At 36.8% G+C, this 21,577-nt stretch overlaps 1 protein-coding gene across 1 annotated transcript in view; it reads left to right on the top strand.

Moving 5' to 3' along the window:
• Man1a2 (mannosidase alpha class 1A member 2) overlaps window positions 1-21,577 on the top strand; it is a 133,465-nt gene that overhangs the window by 74,879 nt on the left and 37,009 nt on the right. The window contains exons 7-8 of the mRNA XM_006989086.4: window positions 12,886-13,009; window positions 17,015-17,108. Of these exons, the coding sequence (XP_006989148.1) occupies window positions 12,886-13,009; window positions 17,015-17,108 (218 nt within the window). The remainder of the gene's footprint in view (window positions 1-12,885; window positions 13,010-17,014; window positions 17,109-21,577) is intronic.

Genomic DNA, 21,577 nt, shown 5'->3' with positions numbered 1-21,577 from the left:
ATGGACTGACTTAGTTTCCTTCTCCTAGATAGTTCTACTTCCGTTTTCATATTACATCTATTTTATTGCCTCTCTTCTTCCATCCTCCCTTAAGATCTCTTTCTCTTCTCTCATTATCCCCTTTCCAGTTCCAAGAGCTACATATATGTAGGTACAAATATGTATAAGAGAGAACCTGTCCCTCTTTTTTGCTTATTTAATGATTTCCAGTTTCTTCCATTCCCCAATGATATTATTTTGTTTCATATTTTTATGGCTAAATGAAATTTCATTGTGTACTGCATTTTCTTTACCCATTCATCTGCTTTTGAACATCTAGGCTGGTTCCATTGCTTGGGCTTTGTGAATAACGCCTCAACACACATGTATGTACAAGTATCTCTGTATATATTGACTTAGAGTCCTTCAAGTATACACCCAAAAGTGGTATAGCTGGGTCATACGGTAGTTCTGCTTTTCACTTTAAAGAATGTGTGTATGTGTTTGGGATGGGGTGCAAGTGTATATACATGTGTGCACATAGTGTGCAGACCAGGTTAACCTGAAGTGTCATTCTTTATTGAGACAGGATCTCTCACTGGCCTAGGGCTCGCTGACTCTGCTGGAGTGGCTGACCGGTAACCTCAGGGATCGAGCTGTCCCTGTTTACCCAGCACTGGGATTACAAACATTGCCACTGTGCCTAGTTTTTGTTATTGTTGTTGTTTTGTTTTTTCACATGGGTTCCAGGCATCAAACTCAGATCCTCGTGCTTGCATGGCGTGTACTTTAGTCTCCCTAGCTCTAGTTCAAGCTTTTTGAGAAACCTCTGTACTGATTGCCATAGCGTCTGCACAATTTACATTCCTGATAGTGTACAAAGGTTCCCCATCTACTCACCACCATTGGTTATCTATCTCTCTGTGTCTGTGTGTCTCTCCCTCTCTCTCTCTCCACCCCTTATGATATATACTCTAACTGGGATACGATGTAATCTCAGAGTAGTTTTAATTTACATTTTCTCGAATTGCTAAGGATTCCAAATACTTTTTTTTTTAACTTATTTATTGAACATTTGTGATTCTTTTGAGAGTTTTTGAAAATTAACTTCATTATTAGCACATTTATTAATTGGATGATTTTTTTCCTTTGGTATGTAATTTTTGCAGTTCTTTGTATATTCTAGCTATTAAAATTCCCTTTCTGATGTGCAGTTGGAGAATTTTTGCATTCTGTAGATTGTTTGTTCATTCTGGTGATTGTTTCTTTTGCCTTTTAATTCCATGTAATCTCATTTGTAAGTTCTTGGAATTATCTTCTATGCTATTGGAGTCATTGTTCATATCTCAAGGTGTTATAACTGTTTGCCTCTAGTGGTTTTATACTTTCATGTTTATGTTAAGGTCTTTAATCCATTTTGAATTGATTTTTGTACAGAGTGAGAGATAGGGATCTAATGTTATCCTTCTGCATGCTAGGAGAGGTTTTCTTGGCACCATTTGTTACAGAGGTTATCCTTCCCTGAGTTTATACTTTGGACACCTTTGTCAAAATTAGGTGGCTGTAGCTCTGTGCGCTTGTTTCTGGGTCCTTGGTCCCTTTGGTTTACATGAGTGTTTTTGTACCAGTACCATAATGTTTTGTTACTAAGGCTTTGTAATAGAACTCGAGGCCAGATTTTGTTCTCTCCAGCATTGTTCTTTCTGTCCAAGAATGCTTCAGCTACTCAGGGTCATTAGTGTTTTCATAGAAACCTTACGATTTTTATTTCTAGTTCTGTGTAGAATATAATTGGGATTTTAATGGGGAATGTATTGAACGTGTAGATAGCATTAGGGAATATATGTGTTTCACAATATCAATTCTGCCAGTCTATGCGAAAGTGGGGTCTTTTCACTTTCTAGTGTCTTTGGTTTTTCATGAGTATCTTAAAGTTTAGATTATAAATGTCTGTCACCTTCTTGTTTGTGTTTATTCCTGGATGATTTCTAAAGGTATTATAGATGAGAATTTTCCAATTTTTAAGCAAATTTATTATTGTTATATAGAAAAACTAAATTTTGTATGTTTATTTTGTATCCTGCTACTTTGCTGAAAACATTTATCTATCAGTTATAACTGTTGGTAAAGTCTTCTAAGTCTTTTAAATTTAGGACCATGTTGTATGTAAACAGGAATAATCAGACTTTTTCCTTTCCTGGTTGTGTCCCTCTGGTTTCTTTTTACTGATACATTGCGTAAGACCTTGAATAGTATATTGAAGTTGGCACCTGTATCTTGCCAGATAGCAGAGAAAATGCTCTTGGCATTTAGTATGATGTCTGTAGTCTTGTGTATGGCCCTTATTATGTTGAGATAGGCTCCTTCTATTCTTAGTGTCTTGATCACTTTGGTCTTTGCAGAGGTTTTGAACTTTGTCGAAGGCCTTTCTGCATTGATTGGGGTTTTCGTATGGTTTCTGTCCTTAAGTTTATTTATTTGCTGTTACACTTGTTGATTTGCATATGTTGAACCAACTTTGTATCCTTGTAATGAAATGAACTTGGTCATGGTCTTCCTAATATAGTCCTAAATTTGTTAGCAAGAAATTTATTTAGGATATTTATGCCTATATTCACCAGGGAAAGAAATCTATAGTTTTCTTTTTTGTCATTGTCTTTACCCAGTTTTGTTATTAGGGTAATATTGGCTTCATAAAGCAGTGTTCCTTTCCTTACTGTTTTATGGAACAATTTGAGGAGTATTGATGTTAGTGATAACTTTTAGACCTCCTGAAGGCCTGTCCACCTATGCAGCAAACCAAATCAGACCAAATTGGAAAGCCCAGGTTTAATGGGTAAAGCTGGGCACTCCTGGGTAATTCCCCGGCTGCACAGAGAGGAGACGGGGACATGAGGCCAGAATAACCACGTCTGTTTTCTGGGGTGCCACTTATATACCCTGTGGGAGTGATTTTGTGCCTCTCTGGGGAGGAGCTGTGTTTGGCTTTGAAAGGGCGGGTTTAGGGAAAGAGATGAGGAGGGGAGTTGAGGTGGATCTTCCACCAGACTCCTTCCAACCATTCCACACTCTTTGGGTATAGGGATGCCAGGGTGCCAGGGGTTGAGGTGGAGCTCCCACCCAAACATTTAGCTGTTCTTTAATTAAAAGTTTGCTGAAATTGGACATTGGATCCATCTAGTCCTGGGTGTTTCTTTATTGGGAAACTTTTTATTGCTCCTTAAATCTAGGGTTATTTTGGGCCTGCATGGGCTTTTTATATCTTCTTAATGTAATTTTGGTAGGTTATATGTGTCTAAGAATTTATCTGTGCTCTACAGATATGTCACTCATCTTATAGATTTTCAAAGTATTCCTTTTATTTCTTTTATTTGGACTTCACTAGAGTCTATAGTAACTCTTTTTTAATCTCTAATTTAAGTAATTTGAATCTTCTCTCCTTTTGGATTAGTTTGTCTAGTTGCCAGTCTAGCTTGTTTTAAAAGAACCAACTCTTTGCCTGATTTTATGTATTTATTTCATTAATTTCTGTCTTTGTCTTCATTATTTCTTGCCATCTGATTTTGGGTTTCTCTCTCTCTCTCTCTCTCTCTCTCTCTCTCTCTCTCTCTCTCTCTCTCAAACCTTGAGTTGTATCATTAGATTATTTGAGCTTTTTCTGATTTATTTATGTTTTCTGTGTTTGTTTTTTAATGTAAGTACTTATGTATCTAAATTCCCCTGTCAGAACTACCTTCACTGTATCCCAAACCTTTTGATAAATTGTACATCCACTTTCATTTGCTTCTAGAATTTTTAAAGTCTCCTCCCTTCCTTCTTCAGTGACTCACTAGTCATTCAAGAGTATACTGTTTAGTCTCCATATATTTGTATAGTTTCTGTATTTTTCCTAGCTGTTGATTTCTAGTCTTATTGAACTGTAGTCTCATAAGATACAAAAGATTATTGTTATATATATATAGTCTGCATGTCATTATTGGTGAGTTGAGGCCATTACCTTTAAGATAATTGAGAGGGGTTTATGAGTTTCTGTAATTTTGTTGTTTTTCTGTTTGGTTAGAGTAATTATTGTTATTATTACTTATTATTATTATTATTTTACTTTCTTGTCTGTTAGTATCAGGGGTTTGCTTGTTCACTATATTGGACATGATGGATTCCTTCCTAACTCTCCTTTGTTTGGCTACTCTTTTTCTTCTTAAATTTATTCTTTCTGGTGCTGTCAGGAGGGAAGTTGACTTTCTTCTTCCTCTATGCATAGTATTCCTTTGAATATTTTCTGCTGTGCTGGCCTAGTGGTCATGGCCTACCTTAGTGTATGCTTCTTTTGAAATGCTCCTATTTCCCTACCAATTTTAGATGACTTCCCGGATATAGTTTGGTGAGAAGATTTTACCTTTAGTGTTCTAAATATATTACATGTTTTCTGGCTTTTAGGGTTGCTGATAAAAGAGATGATGTTATTCTGATGTACTTACGGTTTATATACTTTTCCTTTAAGGTTTTAATATTGTTTCTTTGTTTCTAGTTTCAACGTCTTGAGTATAATATGTCATGGACAAGTTCTCTGGCCTTTCTTTTAGGGCTCTAAATCCCTCTTATCTTTAGATGTCTTTTTTACCCCTTCTAGTTTGGGGAAATATTCTGCTATGTGGTTTTATGCATGGAGTGAGGGAGTGACATTTCACCTTGTGGGCTATTGACATACCTGTGGTTTATATGCTGTTATGGTGTTGGTACTGGACATGTGTCGTATGTCCACCAGACTAATCTTCATCACCTTGATCATTTTCCCTCTTTGCACAACCCCGCCCTCTCCTGGTCACACTTAGCAAGCATTGCAGTCTGTGAACTGTTTGATTCTTTCAACATTGCGTTTCTCCAGAGGGGTACAATCTGGGGTGGCTAATGCTTTAGCTGGGATATCCCCAAAGTGCACTAAGAGTGTGGAAAACCACAGTACTGAGTAAGTAGAGGCAGAGGAGCTCTCATTGTACCATTGTACTGTGCAGATTTCCTGAGTATTAATGACCTCACTGGAAGGGACGCCACAGCGGCTATCTCGTATAACCTGCCTTAGTTTCTGCAATAGTGGGCAATAGGTACATGACTCTAGAGGTGGATTTACCCGACCTCAGGTTGAATGCTGTTTGAGTACGGGTATTTTCAATTACTGAGATCTGCTTCTAGCCACCATGTGTAGGCCTGCCTTTGCTTATGTATGTACTTCTCTGTCTGAGTTGAGCTTCCTGCCACCTGCACCTTTTGATTTCTCATTGTCTAGCAGTCTTGCTCTGTGCAACTGCCTCCCTGATCCTTTCCTTTATTCAGGCCAAATTGAGAAATTTCTGACCTTGGCTGCTCTCTGATAGGAGCCCTGCAGGGTAGCTTGGTTTTTAAACACTGATATTTCTGAAGATGGTGGCCTGCACTGCCCTTTGGTAATATGGAACAACAAAATGGAATTCCCCTTCACCGATGACCCATCCCTTGGAAGATTTCCGTATGTCTCACCCAAACCTGTAACTGGCTTTGGTCTTGAGAGGGCTGTGGCTTGTCTTTAGGGCGAGACTGGCTGTCTCGGATCTGGCTTACCTTTTGGAAGTGCTTCCAAGCAGCAGGACTGAAGCTGTTCACTTCTCACCTGCACATTGTCCACCTCTTTCAGCGACCTTTCACGTACTTTGTTGATTTCTGAAGCTCTCCCTTCCTTCAACTTGTTCTCCTTTGGAACAGAATCGGCCTTCCTTCTCCTTGTTCACACTCATTCACACACTCACATGGAGGCAGCTTTGGAAATCTTTAAATGCATGGTCAGAGGTATCTTCAGTTTATGTAAATTCTAGGTTCTGTTTGTTTCCATTAAAGAGGTTGTTTCTTGCTTGTTTGTTCTCCTTTTTTTTTTTTTTTTGTCTATATGCCATGTTTTGTTGATATTCATGGGAGACCTGCCATTTCCTAAACAGAAACAGAGGAGGAGTGGATTAGGGTTGGGGTGAGAACAAAGGGGGGTGGAGGGAGAGACTAGGAAGTGAGAAGGGAGGGAAAACTGAGGCCAGGATGTAAAATAAATAAATAAAACATTATTTTAAAAAGAAGAAATAATGTCATAACCTCACATTTGATGAGCATTTATTAAGTTCACAGATCCTGGTATTTCATGAAACTTGGCAAGAGACATAATTTGTTAGGAAAATCAGTTTTTAAAAAGTGCCTTATCTCCTCTCCTCCATTCTCTTCCTTTCTCCACCCTGCTCCATGAAATTAAGACAGTTATAGGCAATGAAAAAGCTTATAGAATTTGTTATCAGCAGTCTATTACTAGAACTAGAAAGGAAAATTCTAGTGATGCCAATAGAAAAGACAGATCTATACTAAGAAAATGAAGAACAATGAGAATATATTTAAGTCAATATAAAAGGCTTATTTTTCTGCTTTTTAAATTATTTTTAAAGTTTTCTCTGAGTTTTATTTTTCTTAAGAAATTGACTATTCAAAGCAAAAATAACTTGCATTGTAGAGTCTATAACACAGAGAAGGAAAGACATGGTCCCAGCAGCACAAACTGTGCTTCTACATATGTAGTGATGTGACATCCAGTAAACCAGTCATAAGTTGAAATAGTCTAAGTTCTAAGTGTACTTGATGTAACTACTCATCAGCATAGCTGAACAGCCTAGTGCAGTGTGTATTGTTTACCTTTGTGGCTGTGTAGCTGATTGAGAACTGTAGCTTGCTGCTACTCCCAGCATCTCTTCAAGATATGCTATCACATATCCTTAGTGCAGGCAAAAGTCAGAACTCAGAATTGGAAGTGTGGTTTCTACTGAATTCATACTGCTTTTATACTGTCCAAGAGTCAAAAGCCTCATGAGTTGAACTCTCAGGAATCATACATAGACTGTCTATATACTATGGCAGTGTTCTCACATTACATCTGAAGTGCTGTATGGTAATATGTACTATATAAGTTAATAGTGTATGTTATAAGCCCTAGGGCATCATATTTGGATAGAGTAAGTCAACAGAGAAACTACTGGAGTATTAAAAAATACTGTATATCAAAGATAAAAAAAATTAACTTGGTAATAAAAAGGGGGGGAAAACACCAAAGAGTAGACTTATGTTGGTGGGAGTTGATGTAGTGTAGTCACTTGGGAAGTTTGGTTGTTCTTATAAAGTTAAAATGGAATTATTATATACCTCAGAAAATATTCTTTGTTTTATATTTATATGTCCGAGAGAAAGTAACTGTCCATCCCAAGTTTGTTCATAATAATTTTATTAATAATATTGTAAAACTGTGATGTACCCAAGTGTTGATTAGCAGGTGCTTAGCCAAATAGTTATGTTCATTCAGTGAAACACTGTTTAGCAATAAAAAAGAATTAAACCACTAAGTCACAGCAATAAGTTTCAAAGGCATATTGAGTGAAAGAGCCAGACTAGAGAATATCCACAACATGATGGTCATCCAGAGTTCCAGAATACAAATCAACAATCTCTAATGAGATAATTGGTGAAGGGTGTGGAATGACAGCAAGAGGGAACAGAGACATGCTTTACAGGAACTGACTTGATATACTGATGGTTTTTGTTGTAAAATGAATGCTTGCATTCTTGTATGTAAATTATACACTAGAGTTGGTTGTTTGGGTTTGGGATCCTTTAGTTTTGAAGTCCCCTTTATAGTGTAGGTACTAATCTTGGTGAGATGCAGAGGAAGCAATGATCTCTCCTATCTTGTAATCCGCCTCTTCATTTGAGGTCTCCTGTGTGGTGCAGCAGCTTTTTCCTTTCCTACAACCTCACTTGTCGGTTCATGGAGTTCTTTTTTTTTTTTTTTTCTTTTTTTTGGTTTTTAGAGACAGGGTTTCTCTGTGTAGCTTTGCACGTTTCCTGAAGCTCACTTGGTAGCCCAGGCTGGCCTCGAACTCACAGAGATCTGCCTGGCTCTGCCTCCCGAGTGCTGGGATTAAAGGCGTGCACCACCAACACCCGACTTCATGGAGTTCTTTTCTGGGCTGCTGCAGTCCTCCTCTTCAGAAAGTCCTTGTCTATGCCTATATCTTGAAATGGTTTACTAGGGTTTACAATTTCTGGTCGTACATTAAGGTCTTTCATCCATTTTGAATTTATTTTTGCTCAGGACGAGAATTGAGTATCCATTTTCATTCTTCTAGGTGAGTATGTCCAATTTTCCCAGCACTATATGTTGAAGAGGTTGTCTTTCCTTCAATGTGTATTTTTGGCATCTTTGTGAAAAAAAATTATGGCTTCCATTGTGTGGGTTTAGTTCTGGGCCTTCTATTCTAGTCCCTTGACCTGAGTTTGTTTTTGTGCCAATAGGGATACTGGTTTTGTTACTACTGTTTTGTAGGGTAATTCAAAATTCAAAATACCCTTAGTATACTTCCTATTGCTCAGGACTGGTTGGCTATCTGTAGTCTTCTGTGCTTCCATATGAATTTTAGGATTGTTTTTTCTAGTTCTGTGAAAAAGGTTACTGGAATTTTGATGATGATTGTGTTAAAAACAAGGTCATTTTTGGTAATATAGCCTTTTTTTTTAGATTTATTTATTAATTACGTGTACAGTGTTCTTCCTAGATATATGCCTATAGGCCAGAAGAGGGCACCATATCTCATTACAGATGGTTGTGAGCCACCATGTGGGTACTGGGAATTGAACTCAGGACCTCTGAAAGAACAGCCAGTGCTCTTAACCTCTGAGCCATCTCTCCAGCTCAATATAGCCATTTTTTGCACTATCAATTTTACTATCCCATGAACATGGAAGATTTTTCCATTTTGAAGCATTTTCAGTTTTTTTTCTTCAGTGTTGTCATATTATCATTGGAGCATTTATTTGCTTTCTGAATTGTAGTGCTCTCCTGATTTTCTTGTCATGTTACATATTAGAAAGCTACTAATTTTTGCATGTTAATTTTTGTATCCTGCTACTTTGCTGAAAGTGTTTGTCAGTTTTAAGATTATTGTAGTGAAGTCATTAGATCTCTTATGTATAGGATCATCTTGTCTCTAAACAGGAATAATTTTACTTCTTTTGTTCCTGTTTGTATCTCTTACTTTTCTCATCATATTTTTCTAATCAAGATGTCAAGGATGTTGTAAATAGGAGGGAAGAAAGTAGACACCCTTGCCTCACTCCTGATTTTACTGGAAATACTTTCTTTAATTGTTTAATTGTAGCATTGTTTATTAGTTTGTTATATATAGCCTTTATCACTGGATTCTGTCAAATGCCTTTCTGCATTGGGATGATCATGTTGCCCATATCTTTAAGACTATTAGTAGGTTATATTTTTGCCTCAATTATGCTGTTCTCTTTTAATCACAGCTGATTCCTCTCAGTTCCAGCTAACTAAAACCATAAATGATTAATACAAAATAGTACATGAACAACCCTGATAGACTCTTCTCTCTAAAACTTCAATAGTCAGGCATCCATCATCTGCACTGCTTTTAGCATTATTGTCTAAGTTCTCACAGTGGCTCATTGAACTTTGAACATTCTAGACCAAAATTCAAAATCTTCTACAGTTCTCATCAAAATGTGATCAGTTCTATCAGCATTATCCCACAAACCTGGTACCAAGGTCTATCTTAGTCAGAGTTTCTATTGCTATAATAAAATATCATGATCAAACAACTTAGAGAAGAGTTTAGTTTAGTTTATAGCTTTAATCCACCATGGGGAGAAATCAGGGCAGGAGCTCAAGGCAGGAACTGCTGATGCAGAGGCCATGGAGGGGTGCTGCTTATTGGCTTACTCCTCATGGCTTGCTCAGCCTGCTTCCTTTTATATCTCAAGACTACCTGCCCAGGGATGGAACCACCTACAGTGAGCTGGGTCCTCCCGTATCAGTTATTAATCAAAGAAATACTCCAGAGACTTGCCTACAGGCAAATCTTGTGGAGGCACTTTCTCTGTTATATTCTCTTTCAGATGTCTAGGTTTGTGTCAAGTTGACAAAAACCAACTAGTGCATCTCTTTTGTCAGATTTTAGTGAAACTGTATCTACGTTTTTCTAGTTCTCTTTACTTAGATGTTCTTTTCCATTCTTTCACCTTACAACTGTTTTTGGTCTGCGCTAGTCAGGTGTGTTTCTTGCAGGAAGCAGAGAGCTGTTATTAAATGCAGTCCACTAGCTTGTGTCTTGTGGGGAATTGATAACAGTAGCACTTGGAGATATTGTTGGAAGGTATGTGTTGTTCCTGTCCTTTGTAGTTTTTGCAGTGTTTGGTGCTCTACTGTTCTAGTGGAGTTTTTTCTTTCAATGGCCTTACAGATGTGTTTATCTTTTTTTTTAATTAAAAAAGTGTTTTCTTCTGTGCTTTTAAATTAATCTAATAATTTAACAATACTAATATTTATTTTATGTGTAGAAGTGTTTTATCTGTGTGTTCATATGTGTACCACATGTGTACCTGGTGCCCACAGTGCCAGAAGAGGGCATTGGATCACCTGGAACTGGAGTTACAGATGGTTGTGAGCTGACACATGGGTGCTAAGAACCTACCCTGGATCCTGCTCAGCCATTCTCCAACCCCAATTTAAAATTTTTAAATAATGTGTTGTGAAAATAGTTCTTCTTAAAACTATTTCCCAAGTAAAGTTATTTCTAAGAAAGTTAAATACTTATCAACATTTGAAATTATTACTATCCTCACTTCATTCTTGTCTTGAGTTTGAAAAATATTGTATATATATAGTTGTTTTAGAGCAAATTCTTTTTAAATGTAGTATATTCCTACTATAAAATTTTTGCATATTATAATGTATAGCTATTTAATATATCTGAGTGAAAGTTGGAGTTCCATTAAATGCTCATTCCTATTGTTCAGGATTCTGAGTTTAAACTTGTACATTGTGCAACAGCTTTCATTTATTTAGTTAATTTCTTGGATTTTGATGGGATAAACATGAACATCAGTTGTTGGCAAGCTTTGTTCTTAAAATTGCAATTCACTAGAAGCTTTGTTCTTTAAATACATAGATTAAAGATTTTGTTTGGACTTTGAGCAAAATACAAATTATAGGTGATCCATTATCAGAACAATTCAAAGTAATTATAGGACCTTAAAATGATTACTGTTTAACCGTCAAAAGTTTGCCAAACATTTTTAATGTCTTATTGCTGATGTTTAGCTTAGCAGAGAGAGAAGTCAATGTTGTTTTTAATTGTTTTGTTTATAAGTATTCACTGCACATTTTTGCTACTCATGTTCTCTGATTATATATGAAAGCATTTTAATGTCTCCCCTTTGATCAGTTGAAAAAGCATAGCATTTATAGGAAAACATTTTGGTATTAGTTTGGGGCAGCTCATCTTTTCTTTAAACTTGGGTTGGTCTTCAGTAGTTTTATTCTTTGAGTTAGAATATATATGTAAGTCAAATTTTATATTTTAGAATCCTATCTATGAAATAAAAGATAAAAAATCTTGTTTAGGATTTAGTATTTTGAAAAGTGTCTGAATATACTCTGAATAATGTTTTCCTTTGTTGCTTTTAGCTGGTAAGTTTTTACATGGTGAACTGTGGACTTGACTAGGTTTTTATGCCCATAGCTGACAACAGAATAATTTATTAGTTAGCTGAAAACCAATTGATCTCTAAATATTATGACTTATTCCTAAAATGTATACTGTATTTTTTACATTTTCTTTTGTCCTTCTATCACACTAAAATAAAAATTTTGAAAATTTACTAAGGTCTTACAGCAAGTATCCTTGCATGGCTTGGATGCTATCTAGCTTTCTAATTGCGTTCTGTATCATTGACTTTCTAAACTCTAGCTGCAACCAGCCCCCCTCACTTCCCTCTGGGCCACTGCATTTGTTGTTTCCCTTCTTGAGAATTTTCTTCTTGAAGGTTTATTCATTGTGAACGCCTCTGTGATCAGGACTCAGCTGGAATTTCATCACTTCAGAAACACTTTATCTGATCATAATATAGAAAGAGCTTTTCTTCTGATGTGTTTCCTATCCTTAGTGTTCAGTATTCTGTTTCTTAACTTGAGTTTGTTCATTGTTGTAGTTTTCCATTTTTCAGTGGCCTTATTTATTACAAGAACAAATATATTACATGTCATGCTTATGGATATCTGTAGCATAGCAAGTTTTTACTGTCTGTAAAAATGAATGTCTGTCTTACATAGTTACTATGTCCACATTCCTGTTTTGACTCTCACTTCTAGCTATAAAAGAAAAATCTTATAGTGGTGTTTGCCTCTGATAATTTCAATGAAAAAATAGTTTTGTATAATGAAGGAACTGTAAAAGGTAGAACTATGTATGTCTTCATGTAGGTTTTGGTGTGTTCTTAATCCAGATCATTAAAGTATAGCATAGTAAATTGACAACATAGAAGACCAGAGTAATATGCAAGTGTATAAGAGAACCATTAATTACATGGAGTTTTCTACAGCTATTAAAACTCCATGAGAACGCTGTTATTTGTGAACTGATATGTAGAGACTGATGAGGGACAGTACAGGACTACAGTGCCCAGTCAGAGCATTTAGTGTATTTTGTGTATGCTTTGCTTATAAGAGGTAGAAAAATTTAAAAAAATATGGGTTCCTTATGTTTTTATAAAATTTCTGAGTGTGTAAGAAGGTAATGAAAAGTGACCATAGAGCTAGGTAATGTAAAGAGAATGAGAATGGATAAAATATATTTGATGCATATTTTTATGTTGTCTTGATTTTTAAGACCTGGGTGTATTATTGATTCAAAATTTTTAATAAACAAAAATTAAGATAGAAACTATTATGTTAGATGTAATAATTTCTAAGATCTATTTAAGATGCATGTGTTCATTTAAAAAAAGTTTTGCTCTTTCCCCAATCTTGTCTCTTTTTATCCCCCTTTCACTCAGTGGAGTAGGTCGGAACTGGGGCTGGGCGTCTGCAGGTAGCAGCATTCTGGCTGAATTTGGCACACTGCATATGGAGTTTGTTCACCTCAGCTACCTGACTGGTGACTTGACTTACTACAAAAAGGTTAGTTACAAAAGATTCTTATAAATTTCCCAAAAGATCTTACTAACATGTTTTTCAGGACTTTGGTTTTTATTGTCCTTTTTCTCTTTCAGTTTTTTTTTTTAAATTCTTCTCTATTAGAATATATTTAAAGTATTTATTGAGAAGTTATAACCATTATTTATTAAAAAAAAATTCTATTCCCATTTCTACTCATGGTTCTGAACTCCCTGACCCACATGCTTAGACAAGAAAACAAAATTTAAAAAGTTTAATAATTGCAAAGGAAAAGAGAAAATATTGCTTATTCATAGAGTATATGATTATTCTACTGAATATTTTAAGAAGTCTTGGGGGTTATTTTGGAGGTTGTTTTTTTGTTGTTGTTTTGTTTTCTGAGAGGGTTTTCTTTTTCATTTCCTTTTTGGTGAAGTGGATCTTTGCCCAGGGTCTTTCACATGCTGACTGTTGACTCTACTACTGAGCTATACCTAGGTGTTAGGACTCTGACTATTTAAATAAAAATTACTACTGTGAATGCAAAACTCTGCCCTCACATCAAAAGGTGTAAGAGATGTTTATTCTAGAGCCAAATATGAACAGCCTTAGCCCCTGGGAACACAGATTCAGGTTATTGCTATTTCAGCATAGTAACAGTTTCGGGAACACAGATTCAGGTTATTGCTGTTTCAACATAGTAACAGTTTCATGAAAAATTTTTTTAAAGATTTATTTATTTGTTTGTTTGTTTATTATGTATACAGTATTCTGTCTGCATGTATGCCTGCAAGCCAGAAGAAGGCACCAGATCTCATTACAGATAGTTGTGAGCCACCATGTGATTGCTGGGAGTTGAACTCAGGTCCTCTGGAAGAGCAGTCAGTGCTTTTAACCTCTGAGCCATTTCTCCAGCCCCTTATATTATTCCTTCCTTCCTCCCTCCCTTCCTTCCTTCCTTCCTTCATTTTTTTTTTTTTTTTCCTGAGACAGGGTTTCTCTGTGTAGCTTTGCACCTTTCCTGGATCTCACTCTGTAGACCAGGCTGGCCTCTAACTCACAGAGATCCGCCTGGCTCTGCCTGCTGAGTGCTGGGATTAAAGGCCTATGCCACCACCGCCTGGCAGTTTTGTGAAGTTTTTATAATAAAAGAACACATTAAAATCATAAGTGAAGATTCCTGTTAAAATATATCAGTGGGAACATCAGGTATATGAATTACAGCAAAATGGAGAGATATCTTTCTCAGGTGCTGGTTGATAGCACTCTTAGCCTTTGGACTGGTAGAAGCCAGAGGTCTGTCATGACATTTCAAGAGGACCTAGTAGTCACAAGGATGTTAGGTTTCACACAGAGGTAGGTAAGGAATAGCTATTAAGAAGGCTAAATATTCTCCCAGATAGTTTAGTTCTGAACCCAAAACATTCCAAATGTTTTGGAACTCTTTAGTGGTGGTATTTTAAGCAGTTAAACGTCCTTATAGAGTCTTTAACATGGATGTAACTATTTCTTTTTCTTCTTTAAGTTCACACTGAAAACAAACATTTAATTGGGGGGGGACTATAAAATATCAGTGTAGACTTAAAATCCTTGCGTCTGTCCATATCAGCTGCAAAGGGTAAGAAAGTGTCATTTTACAAAGATGCCTTACGTGGTAGGAACAAAACTGTGTTTAGCACAAATTTAAAATCTGTGGAGGCAAGTTCATAGTGAGGACAGGGTGGCAGACTGATGGTGAGTGCTTTTCAGACTAGAAGGAAGCAGTGTGCTAAGCAGCTAGAAAGGATGCTCACAACAGTCCCCCAGTGCCAGCTTCAGTGAGGGAAGAAGTGACAGGTGTGTCTGTGGCAGACAGTGCCAGCCTCCAGTCTCAATTGGCCAGGGAGAAGCAGCAAAGGCCAGGAAGCACACTTACATTTGTGTTCAACTGTTGTGCTCTTTTATGTCAAAACTTTCCTGTCAATAGTTGAGTCAGGAAAACAGATGAGAGTCAGTGTAGTGGTGTAGACCTGTAATCTGGGCATTCATAAAACTAAAGCAAATAAAGCTGAGTTTAAGAGTCCACCCCCTCCCCCCCAAAAGGGAGGGAGTTGATGAATGATGATGAACAATTCATCTAAAAGGCATAAGTACAGAATTTATAGAGTTTTATCAGAACAAAATGGAAGGGCCATGGAATATGACAAACACCAGGGGAAAAAAATCAAAATCCTGACCAAATATCACTTTAGAAAAGCATGGCTTCCCCTCATGCCCCAATTTTTGTAGAATAAGAATATAAACTGAGATCAAATGCTAATAGAGTAAGATGTGATATCAGCACCAGAGCAGAAGAAAACATTACTACCAAAGAGAAGACCAAAGAGGAAGCAACAGGGAAAGATGGGGCTTGAAATGTAGAAGGGAGGACTTAGAAGACAGACTGAGGAATGCTGTTAGAGGTACTAAAATCAGTGTACAGAGAAACACAGAATTCAGTGTTGTACATCATTTCAGATGTCAAAAAGCCAAGTTTCTCATCTTTCCTAATGCCACTTAGAAGTGTATAAAAGTGGTGTGTAGAGTTATTCACATTGTACTTGTGCATGATGGTGGCTTTGCATATGAAAGAATTTAGAAATATAGGTAGCATTCTTGAGCCTCTTGGCACCATGCCAAAACTCAGCCAAAAGAACATGATGAGAATGGTTGTGGTAAACCTATTAATGTGCTCAAGTTCAGAAAGCTAAAGTATATATGCATGCCAGTGAGAAAGAATGTATTCTAAGTCACTTATACCATCCAGGTCATCAGTCATATGTAAGGCAGCATGGATACGCTACCTACTCAAAATCTGAGTGACAAAATTTTAGGTATAAATAACTTTTCAGAAAAGTAAGACTACAAGAACTATGGGGCTGGAGAGATGGCTCAGAGGTTAAGAGCACTGGCTGCCCTTCCAGAGGTCCTGAGTTCAATTCCAGCACCCACATGGTAGCTCACAACCATCTACAATGAGATCTGATGCACTCTTCTGGCATACAGGCATACATGCAGACAGAACATTACATAATAAATAAATCTTAAAAAAAAAAAAAAAGAACTAGAATCCGTTTCCTCTGTACTTCCTGTTCTCCACATCTGAGATCTAATAAGATCTGACCAGCCTGCAGACAGAGTGAAGGTGGTCTTTGGGGACATCATCAGCCTCTGAATGTAGTGAGTGATTCTTTTTCCTCCCTGAACTCAGGGAGATATTTAAGGATTTAGGGAAATATTTTATTGAGAAGGTATTTAAATCTCAGCAGCTTGATTTTTACTTCATTATTTATTAAATTCAAATTAATTCTTTTCATAGAAAGTTTTGATTCCATTTCTATGAAGTTATTTTATTTAATTTTTAAAAATTATTTATTTCTTCTATTTTAATACATGCAGTGTGGTGATACATTGTGTGCCCTAATAAAGCTTGCTGGGGCTTAGAGGACAAATCAGCCACTATATTAAACATAGAGGTCAGGCAGTGGTGGCACACACCTTTAATCCCAGCACTAGGAAGGAAGGAAGATGGCAGGGCACAGAAAGGTGTGAGTAAACAGGAAGTCTCTCTCTTGAGGCTGAGGATTTCATAGAGGTAAGAACATGGCTGGCTTGTTCTGTTTTCTGATCTTTCAGCTTTCATCCCAATATCTGGCTCCAGGTTATTTTTACTAATAAGATCGTTTAGCAGTTTGTGTTACAATACAGGGATATATCTAGAAAATCTGTCTGATGTTTCTGGTGGTCAAGTCTGTATAATAAATAGACTGAGAATTTAAAATATTTCGTGAACTTTTTTATTTTGTTAAATTTATTATTGTTTGATTTTTAATAATAATATAATCCTCTCATAAAACTAATGAATCATTTAAGAAATAGAAGCCCTCCTGACCACCACACATGATAAGGTAGAAGGTGGGTGTAGGTTCCAAGTGATCGACAAACCACAGAGCATAGGCTAATAGAAAGTCTTTATGATCTTAATTACATTCTTAATTTCATTTTGATTAGGTCATGCACATTCGGAAACTACTCCAGAAAATGGAACGCCCAAATGGTCTTTATCCAAACTATTTAAACCCAAGAACAGGGCGCTGGGGTCAGTGTAAGTACTTCTAGTGCAACTGCTGATGTGCTAAAACGGTTGTTTGAAGAGTCTTTGCTTGGTGTGGTGAAAGGTGTGCCTGGTGGAATTAACACCCCCAGTCTAGGCCTGACCCTAGCAGTGGTCTACTAATGCTCTTCCATCCATTAGTTTCTGATCTTTAAAGCTACTTAAGTTGATTTTATTTGTAAAAAAGAAGCATTGGTAAGGTGTCTCACAAGATTGTTTTCTGTTACATATCTGTAAGTACTTTGCTGAAATATGTTATGAAGGATAATACATAGTAATTAATCATATCTTTTAAATAAGAGATAAGTATTTTTATATGAGTAGTTCAAAATAGACATTAACTGTATAAATTATTGGAAAAGAGGACAGTTGCCATGGACAGACTATATTTAGTCACTCATTTAAGAAAAGGTATCACTCATCTGTTATTTACTAGGTTCCTGTATGAGACTAAAGATAGTAAAAGAATTAGGGTTTGATCTGATTTGGGGGAGTTCCCAAGCTAGCAGATAGGTAGAAACACTTAAAGTGATTGGACTATAATGAGATAAATGTAATAAAAGAAGTGTACTAGTTAATATGAAACTAGTAGAAATGATTGCTCTCCTAATGGAAAAATGTTTTGTTGCAGAGATTAATAGTATCAGGGCTTTAGAATTCATCTTTGAAGGTTTTGAGTCTCAAACAATAAATGTTCATGTGGAAATGTTGAACTTAAAATTTTAGGAATTAAGTTTTTTATAAATGCAATTCTGTTTTTTTTTTTTTTTAAAGATTTATTTATTATGTATACAACATTTTGCTTCCATGTAACCTTGCACGCCAGAAGAGGGCACCAGATCTCATTATAGATGGCTGTGAGTCACCATGTGGGTGTTGGGAACCGATCTCAGGACCTCTGGAAGAGCAGCCAGTGCTCTTAACCTCTGAGCCATCTCTCCAGCCCCGCAATTCTCTTTTTAAAAGCAAAAAACTAAAGTAAATACAAGTAACAGCTTTGTCCCTAATAAGTCATGTTTGGGTTATTATTGAAATTAACAATAGTGTAATGAAGTAGTGAATGAGAGACGAAGGTAACGAACATTTAATTTTAAGTATTGGGAGCACTGCTAGCTCTGCCCGTGAGAACCGTGTGAGTCTGAATACGGGAGATGAAGGTGTTTGCCCGGGTTGTCTTGCAGGCTTCTTCTCAGGAAATCGCTTATAGACCCCAGTCATGTATTTTCTCCTCTCCTTTCTCTAAGAGCTAATGCTCATACTGATATTTTTGAAGAAGCAAAACATTTTGAGAGATGCATTTATAAAACAAAATGTAGTTTTCTTATGCTGTAGATGAGTGACTAGATTGGATGCCTACTTAGTAATTTCAGTGAATCAGATTGTAGAATTTACTCCCTTGAAGTATTAATTAAGATTTGGAACTTCTAATACTGTGGGAAAATTGTGCTCAGTTTCTCCAGTATCTCATGGCAGTATATATTTTATATGGTATAACTATTTCAATGTCTATGATGAAAAACATAAACTAAATAATCGTTGCCAGAAGCATAAGATGCCAGTTTAACCATATATAAAGGTTATTCTACATTTCATAACAATTAAAAGGCAAATTTTATAATACAATGAACATATTTGGGAAATTATTTTCATATACTTAATATATGATGACCTCTTATAAGATCATAAAAAATAGATGATCACTCAAAGAATGCTGAGGTAAGAAAACTTAATTCAGAAAAGAAAACATAGGTAATCAATGAGCCAATATTGTTCAGTTCTAAAGGTGTGAAAATAAGTGCTTGGAGACTGCTTGCGGGGCCATTTCTTTCAGTGTAGACTCCTGCTGCTGTACTAATATTTGTAAAGGCAGTCTCTGTAGACCTCTACCCAGATACCGGTATCTTCCCATTTCACTGTGCCCACGATTTCAGTGTAGACTCCTGCTGCTGTACTAATATTTGTAAAGGCAGTGGCAGGAAATGGACATAATCCAAGTGTCTTAATAGTGAATGAATAAACAAAATATGGTCTAAGCATACAGTGTAATATTAGTCAGTGATTTTAAAAAAGGAATGATACATGCTACAATATATGTGAGACCTTTGAAAACAATATGCTAAATGAACAGACAACCACACTACACACCCCACATATATCATATATCATATCATAACATATATCATGTCAACATATATATGTAGTTGCACTTATGTCAGTACTCAGATTCGTGGAGATAGAATGTGGGCTAGAGGCGAGCAGAGGCTTCGGGGAAAGAGAAATGGCACTCGATAACATCTGTAACCCAACAGTCCAGGAGCAGAGACAGGAGGGCTGTGAGTTTCAAGCTAGCCTGAGATACAGAGTGAGTTTTAGTACAGCCTGAGCTTTATGTGAAACACTGTCTCAAAACCAAACCAAATTGAAACCAAAGGAAAGACAAGAGAAAGAACAACTTGCTGATGGTCCAGGCCCTTATTTTATTTTATGTTTTTGCAGGGAGTAGGGGGAGTGGCAGAAAGGTCTCTGAGAACCAGAGACTTCTGCCTGCTTACAAGCTGGGGCATTTATAGGGCAGATGCGAGGGTTGGAAGTTGCTTTTTTTTGGTGTGCAGTTGGCTGTTGCTGGTGGTAACCAGTGAGCAGTCAGTAAAGGTTAGGTGATCAGTAAACGTTTCTCCTGCCTGGCCATTACTAGGTCCACAGAGAGGGAAGTCAAGAATCTAGAGACAGGTTACGTTACACCTAATTACTATATTCCTGTAGTTACTGGAATTGTCACAGTTCAACCAAATGAAGTTTTACAGAACAGCTCAGCCCTGGCTAACACAAATGAACAAAACAGTGGATAAAGAGAGTGACGAGTTGTTTGCACACGGTTTCAGTCTGTGGTAATGAAAAGTCTCAGGAACGGCAGTGATCAAGTCACCCATTGAACGCAGCCAGTTCGCTGACTAGCACACTTCACAGTGGTGCCTGTGGCACCATTCGTGTTAGCATAGTCACCACAATAAAAGTCCCGATCAAAAAGGAGAACTCATCTGTCACTGTTTTTCTCCACAAAATACATTGAAATTACTTTGTAATATATTCATCGTCAGCAGTTATTAATTTTGAGAATGCTAGAGAAAGTGCTATTCACTGGGTGTTTTGGCAGACAGATTTAAAACCTTAGCAAACTGGCTTCATATTCCGTTAGCAGCTGCAGTCCCTACTAAATTGTCTTATTTGTTCTTTTTTGTGTTTTTGTATGTTTTATATCAGCTCTGGAACGTATCAAATTCCATAATTATCTTTGAGCAGTATACATCTGTCATATCTATAAATAGGCTACAAAACAAACATTTAATTGAACTGAAAGTTAACCATTCAGCTTTGGCTAACTGTATTATAATTAGAGTGATGATGATGTCTGATATGCACATAGCAATCAGAGAGTAATTGCTAGTAATTACCTTCAGGATAAGGACTTAGCAACAGACTTCAAAGAATATCTCAAGGAACCTCAATTTGAACGCAAATCATTGGTTCCTTCCTTTTTTACTTCAGTCTCTCATTTTTAAGTACAGTGATTAGCCTATGCCATTTAATGATTTAAAGTGAAACCAGTCTAGGAAGCCAGCCACTTCCAGTTCATTAAGTTTTCTATTACTAACTTTAAGATTGTGGAAAGACAGGAATAGGTATAGTGTTTGGAGTTACAGTACAAACTCTGGTTTTCCTGCTTCAAAGTTTAAATAAAGGGTTGAACTTCTGTGCCTCTGCTATTTCTCCTGGTGAGTTCTTTAGTCTGAAGCTCATGTGGGTCGTATTTGTGAGGCACTGTATTTGAAAAGGCTTCACACTAGCTTGTAGTCTAGAAGTCTGTTTGGAGCTACTTTTAGAAAGAGCTTCTGTTAGAAACATCCCCTCAGACTGCTTGACCTGCTGAGGTGGATGAGTGAGCAACTGGTCTACTTTAAAATGCATCCTCACTTTCCGGTTATCAGAAGAATTTTGGAACGCATGGCTCATCAGATCTGACGCATAGACAGTCCCAAGTCAGTGGTTCAAGTAGAGAAGCCAGACTGTCAAGTGATGTTATAGTTTCAAATATTAAGTAGACCTTGGATCTCTAGCTTCTGCAGTTTTTCCACAGGCCAGGTGCCTGGGAGAGCTTGAGTGGACTTGCAAGAAGATTGAGACCAAGTCCCATGAATTAAGTAACTTGTTACATCAGTAAACCCTAACAGGAGTGCATAGATAGAAAAACACATTTCCTGACCCGTAGAGCTAAAGAAAGTCTGGCACCTTCTCCCTTCTGTTTCATTTCCTTTAATCCTATTTGTGAGTTGTTGGTTTTTTCCCCCTGCTTGGCAATCCTTTCTTATATCTATACCAAATCTAGAAAATGGCACATGACACCAAAGTGTAAAACCCTTTAAAAACAAAAGTATTACTTTAAAACAGTTACTAGGGCTGGA

Source organism: Peromyscus maniculatus, chromosome 6, assembly GCF_049852395.1.
Source record: "Peromyscus maniculatus bairdii isolate BWxNUB_F1_BW_parent chromosome 6, HU_Pman_BW_mat_3.1, whole genome shotgun sequence".
Lineage (NCBI taxonomy): Eukaryota > Metazoa > Chordata > Mammalia > Rodentia > Cricetidae > Peromyscus > Peromyscus maniculatus.
The sequence above is the reverse complement of the archived record's forward strand: the minus strand, read 5'-3'. Positions and strand labels throughout refer to the sequence as shown.